The sequence below is a fragment of the Rutidosis leptorrhynchoides genome, chromosome 7 (genome assembly GCF_046630445.1).
Source record: "Rutidosis leptorrhynchoides isolate AG116_Rl617_1_P2 chromosome 7, CSIRO_AGI_Rlap_v1, whole genome shotgun sequence".
Taxonomy (NCBI): Eukaryota; Viridiplantae; Streptophyta; class Magnoliopsida; order Asterales; family Asteraceae; genus Rutidosis; species Rutidosis leptorrhynchoides.
Window position 1 is genome coordinate 15477266 of NC_092339.1, and position 6534 is coordinate 15483799.

Below are 6534 nucleotides of genomic sequence, written 5' to 3' on the forward strand. Positions count from 1 at the left end.
GATACTCTTGTGTATTACTTTAAATAAACATTGTTATTATAAAATTCTAATGTTTATACTCAATAATCATGGTGTTAAAGTAATTTAATGAACAAACAGATTAAAAAAAATGAGAGGGTGTGTGAGAGAGAGTGTGAGGAGAGAGATTGTGATGAGAGATAAGGTTAAGCATGCATTCTACGGTAGGGGTTTTGAATCCAAGCGTGATCGATTCATTTGGAGATTTAACAACAACAATTTTCCTAGACTAATCAAAAATCAATGGACGTCGTTCATGTTTTTCAATTACCCTAATAATTGGAACATGGCCGATCTTTGGAGAATCTTCAAATCGTATGGGAAGTTGAAGGATATTTACATGGTGAATAAAAGGCTTAAGAATGGTCAGAGATTTGCCTTCGCTAGATTCAGTGATGTGATGAATGTAAGCAAGCTCTTAGAATCACTGGAAACTATTAGATTTGACGGGCTTCCCATTCGAATCTATAAGGCGTTTGATAGGAAACAGCAGATTCCCACTTCAGGGTCTAGGGATAACAATAATTTCAACCATTATAAGGGGATTTCAGCGAATGAACACATAAGACACCACCCCTATGGTGTGTGATGACCTGGAAATTTCTGACCAAATTTAAACTTAATCTTTGTATGATTAACATTTTCGACACGATAAGCAAAGTCTGTAAAACTGAATCTCAAAATTTTTGAACTACTTTTATATATTTAAATACCTTTCGGTTGTTTTCGACGATTCGCGAACAATTATATGTAAATAGATACATATATACTATAACTTGAAAAGGTAACAATGTATTAATTATTTGATACCGTACATTAAACTTATTGGTTTAAATATCTATTTGAATATATATGATAAGTTGAAATATTTATTATTAAAATTTATTTATAAATAACTTCCAATGTGTATTTAAAAACTGATTTATATATATTAAAAAGATATATACATATATATAATTTTAAGTTATTTAGTAAACGATAGTAACATTTTCAATTTGCCACATTACTCAAAATGCTACAGTGTTTTCGAAAATCACTATTTGCTACAGTGAAATTGACTTTGCTACAGTGAATTGCTACAGTAAAAATTGACTTTGCTACAGTAACTTTGCTACAGTGGTATATTTTATGGATGATTTAAGACTATATTTTGACAAAGGTACGATTCACGAAACGTAAAGTACAAGTTTTCTCAGCGTACGAAAGGGCGTTAGAAAAACCGGAACCGGGACATAAGTCGAGTGACAACGTACGACTTATCGGAACAAAAATTACAAGTCAACTATGCACGTGAATTTAATATAATATATAATTAATTAATTTAAATTATATATATTATATTTATATTTTATTATGTCGACAAATGTTAGGACAAAAACAATGTGAGCTGTCCCTGATCCTCATGCGAGTCGCATGGCCAGAAGGCCATTTCCATGCGAGTCGCATGACTCCAGATTTCAGGCCAAGTGCTATAAATTCTCGAGTTTTGGCCAGATAAATCACACACACATATATATTATTTTTACTCCGTATTTATTTATTTTATTATTATTATTATTATTATTATTATTATTATTATTATTATTAATAATAAGATTATTATTAATCTTATTATTTTTATTATTAGTGTTATTATTTTTGCGATACAAAAATAATAATGTACATAAAATATTACGACGGAGTGCTGTCCAAGTAATTTTTCAAAACGAGTTTTCGAGCAAGCTAGAGCTAAGGAAATTATGGGTTATTGCCAAGGAGGTTATGGGTAATGTTCGGGGGTATTTTTTGTGAATCAAACCTCGTGTTTATCATCTCCGATGCGTCTACGTGCTTTCCTGCAATATTGTATATCAATATTAAACAGTGAGTTTCATTACTCCCTTTTTATATATATTTTTGGGACTGAGAATACATGCGCAGTTTTATAAACTGTTTTACTAAATGGATACAAATACTAAAACTGATTTTGTGTGAGTTTCATATGATCCCTTTTACTCAATATATTTTTGGGCTGAGAATACATGCGACTGTTTATAAATACTGAAAATACCAGATTTATATGCGTAAGTTTCATTGATCCCTTTTTAATTGCTTTTGCAATATATATTTTTGGGCAGAGAATACATGCACTTTATTTTAAACACAATGGATACAAGTACATACTAAATTCTACACTGAGTTTGAACCGAAAATCCCTTAGCTTTGGTAACTGTTAACTGCCAGTTATAAGAACTGGTGGGCGCGAGTAGTAGTATATGGATCCATAGGGCTTGATATCCCCGTCCGAGCTAGAGCACTAGCCTTTTAACGGACGTATGCTATTTGAGAAGCGTACACGTTGGTTTGCGTGTATTATTAAGATGATTATACAAAGGGTACAAATTATATATACGTTAAGTTTAGTTACCAGGGTGCTCAATTTCGTAGAATATTTTGATAAACGTTTCTGGATGAAACAACTGAAATCTTGTGATCCACCTTTATATGCAGATTATACGAAACATTAAAACTATGAACTCACCAACCTTTGTGTTGACACTTTTTAGCATGTTTATTCTCAGGTTTCCTAGAAGTCTTCCGCTGTTTGCTTAGATGTTAGACAAGCTATGTGCATGGAGTTTTACATGACATATTTTTCAAGGAAACGTTGCATTCACCAAATCATCACCATGTATCTTATTTTGACTGCATTGTCAACGGAAGTACTATTGTAAACTATTATTTATGGTGATTATCTATATGTAGAAATCATCAGATGTCGAAAACCTTTGATTTAAATATTCATTTATGGTATGCCTTTTCAAAAGAATGCAATGTTTATAAAACGTATCATATAGAGGTCAAATACCTCGCAATGAAATCAATGAATGACGTGTTCGTCCATATGGATTTGGAGCGATCGTCACATGGTGGGAATAGCTTTGTGGATGGGAGAAAATATAACGAGGTCACCCGAACACCAAGGGAGGATTTAAGATGCAAGATCAATGGTAAGAAAGAAGATATGAGAGCGAAGTTGGAAAGAAACAAGATGGAGAAACAGCCGGCTGATATGACAGAAGAGCTTCGAGATGAGAGGGAGATAAGAATCAGAAAGCAAGATTGCAACGACAACAAAATCCTGGAGTGTGGTTTAATTGTTCTTATTAAGAATATTGAACTACTCAATCAACTTGAACCTCTTTGTAAAGCTGAAGGTATGGTGAACTTTTCTATCAAATACCTTGGTGGCCTAGAAGCTCTTATTCTCTGTAGCAACAAAGGTATGGTTGATAACATCCTTAATTCGAAAAGTCATGCAATCTGGAAGTGGTGTAGCAAGATTAACAAACTTAGTTTGGAATATTGGCCTTCTGCGGGAAGATTAGTTTGGATAGATATCAAAGGAGTGCCGATTACGTGCTGGAATGAAGGTGTTTTCGGGGACATTGCTGCAAAATGGGGTAAGGTTATCCGAATGGAGAATTGCTCCATCACTTCCAGTAATCAAAATCTGTTGTCCGGACAAGTTCTAATTCATATGAAAGACATTGGGCATGTTAATGGGTTCGCTAAACTTGTAATTGATAATCTGGTATTCATATATGCCTCTGTATCTGAATGCTTTGATCGTGAAATTAAACTTGAAATAATGGATGAGGTGAACGATGTGGACAATAATGATGAAGATATTATGTCAAATGGTGATAATGTCCTGAATGATGATGCAATTCGTAACTCAGATGATGAATTCATTGAAGACACATTCGACCCGTCTGATGAAGAATCACCGGTTTTTGATAGATACCAGAAAGGTGATGCTAGTCCACCACCGCCGGCGGTGTTTGATCGGAATTCAAATCAGGGTACCAAGGGGATTGAAGATGAAGGGTCAGGGAGTAATAATGATGTCGGAGAGCCCCCAAAAATTTTCAATAAAGAGGGAGATATTCAAGGGGGGTCAGGGAGTAATAATGATGTTAGAGAGTCCCCAAAAATTTTCAATAAAGTGGGAGATATTCGAGGGGATCCTAGGGTTAATGTGCACCTCTCCCCAGATATGTGTAACGGTTCTGACAGTCAAGACACCCTTTCCCCAATGCACAATCATTCCACTAGGGCTGGTGGTTCGGCTAATGCTAATTCCAACGATGAATTGGGCCAGGATGATGCTTATAGTTACAGCCCAATTAGGTCCATGGACCTCAACTTTGAAAATCCATCAACTCCCTTTTGTAGCCCAAGAAAGGTAATCCTTTCCCCAACTGGGCTTAATGATGTTGGGCCAGATACTTCGATGGGCCAAAATGTTGAACCTGCATATCCTAATAATGACGCTGGGCCAGGGATTTCGGATGGCTATGTGGACAATACTAAGTCTGCGAACCCAGTAAAACCTATTGACGCATCTGAGGAGTAAATCTCTGAATCTGGAGATCTATCTCCTGTTAAGCGTAAGGTTAATCGAACAGTGAAAGGGGAAAAAACAAAAGGGGAGAATAAAAAGGATTGCTGCTTCTCAATGCTCCGCAAATGGAATACGTCATCCAGGATTCTAAATGTGAAATCAGCTGCTAGGATTGACCGCGCATCCAAAGTTCCGATGAAATCAACCTGTTCGTCATGTGCAATCAAGCCACAAGCCTCGCATATTCCTTCCACAAGAAACATGCAAGCTTGTTCCAATACCTCTTCTTTTTCTATTTCTAATGAGGGTTTAAAAGAATTTGGGGGCAATCTGGGGTTAAGGTAGGTGCAAAAGCCACCTAATTAATCTGTTTCCTCTCTCCTGTTTCGTTTTATTTGACTAATCATCATGAAGTTCCTATCATTAAATATTAGGGGTCTTGGGGTTGGAAGAGATAGTAAGGTTGGTTGGTTGAAAACTATTTGTCGTGTACAAAAACCGAATTTTATCTTGTTACAAGAAACTAAACTGCACAAGGTCGATCTGCATTGGATTAGGGTAATTTGGGGTAACAATAACTGTAACTTTATTCAAAAAGAAATGGTCGGAAAGTCGGATGGGCAGTTGATTATTTGGGACACAGATATATTTGATGCTACTGATACTTTTTCTTGTGATTATTTCATTGGTGTTCGAGGTATCTGGAAAAGTTCTCAAAAGGAAATGAATGTTATCAACGTTTATGGCCCCCATGATGATCATTGTAAAGCTATTTTTTGGGATCAACTACAAAATACTATCTCAAGCGATAGCAACGGTGCGTGGATGGTGTGTGGTGACTTTAATGAAGTCCGTGGAGAAAGTGAAAGATTTAATTGCATATTCGTTGAAAGTCGTGCGAAAATGTTTAATGAGTTCATCAAAAAAACCAATCTCATTGATATCCCTTGGGGGTAGAATTTTCACTCGGGTAAGTGATGATGGAATCAAATTTAGCAAGTTAGACCGTTTTCTTGTTAATGAATCATTCCACAATCTTTGGAATCGGCTTTCGGTAGTTGCGTTAGATCGTGATAAATCGGACCATTGTCCTATTGTTTTGAAAGACGATGATAGGAATTTTGGTCCGAAACCTATCAAGATTTTTGATGATTGGCTAGAGATTGATGGGATGGATCATGTGATTAAGAAATCGTGGTTGGAGGATGTTGGTGGAGGCTCTCGGCTTGACTGCCGCCTTAGAAAGAAGCTAAAAAAATACCAAGTTTGCTATCAAATCAAAAAGTCTAGACAAGTTCGGTAATCTTGATGGTGAAATTGATATGTTCAAATCTATAGCGAACACTATTGAATTAAAAGCCGAAATGGGATGCCTTAATGAGAATGAAAGAAATCAATGGTTGGAGGCTAGGAAAGAATGGTTGCATCGGGAGAAGATTAAAGTAAATATGCTAAAACAAAAGGCCCGCATCCGTTGGAACCTTGAAGGGGACGAAAACACTAGGTACTTCCACTCGGTTATAAAAAGGGGATATAACAAAAACAATATTAGAGGTTTGAACATTAATGGGGTGTGGTGTGAGAATCCCATAGACATCAAGGAGGATGCATACAATCATTTCAAATGTCGTTTCGAAGATCATTCGACATCTAGACCCAGTCTTGTCAAATTATCGTATCCTATCTTGTCTACCGAAGAGGCTAACGGTTTAGATGCTGCTATTGGTGAGGAGGAAATTGTGACAGCTATTCATGACTGCGGTAGTTCGAAAGCACCTGGGCCGGACTGTTTTAACTTGAGATTTTTCAAGAAGTTTTGGGACGTAATAAAGCTAGATGTCATTAATGCTATTAATTGGTTTTGGGATAAGGGCGAATTCTCTAAAGGATGCAATGCTTCCTTTGTCACTCTGATTCCTAAGAAGAGTGATCCGTTGACCATTCATGATTATCGCCCGATTAGTCTTATTGGTAGCTTCTATAAGATCGTGGCTAAGATTCTATCCAACCGGTTAAGGAAAGTTATTCCTAGACTAATTGGACCGGAACAAAGTGCTTTCTTGAAAGATCGGTACATTTTAGATGGAATACTTGTGGCAAATGAATCTATTGATTTTTTTGAAGAAACA

The 6534-nt window shown here is 36.2% G+C and overlaps 1 protein-coding gene across 1 annotated transcript; it reads left to right on the forward strand.

The window, feature by feature from the left end:
• Positions 1–4519: 4519 nt before the first annotated feature.
• On the forward strand, positions 4520–5708 carry LOC139858966 (uncharacterized). The gene is made up of 3 exons (XM_071847792.1): positions 4520–4746; positions 4840–5310; positions 5402–5708. Exons 1-3 carry the CDS (start codon positions 4520–4522, stop codon positions 5706–5708), a joined length of 1005 nt encoding a protein of 334 aa, XP_071703893.1.
• The last annotated feature ends 826 nt before the right edge of the window (positions 5709–6534 follow it).

What these genes read in the sequence shown, in the direction of transcription:
- LOC139858966 (XM_071847792.1), top strand. Translation starts at nt 4,520, where the DNA reads ATGCTCCGCAAATGGAATACGTCATCCAGGATTCTAAATGTGAAATCA. An exon ending in GGGGGCAATCTGGGGTTAAG is followed by an intron (nt 4,747 to 4,839) that starts GTAGGTGCAAAA and finishes ATTAAATATTAG; the next exon opens with GGGTCTTGGGGTTGGAAGAG. An exon ending in GTTGAAAGTCGTGCGAAAAT is followed by an intron (nt 5,311 to 5,401) that starts GTTTAATGAGTT and finishes AATCAAATTTAG; the next exon opens with CAAGTTAGACCGTTTTCTTG.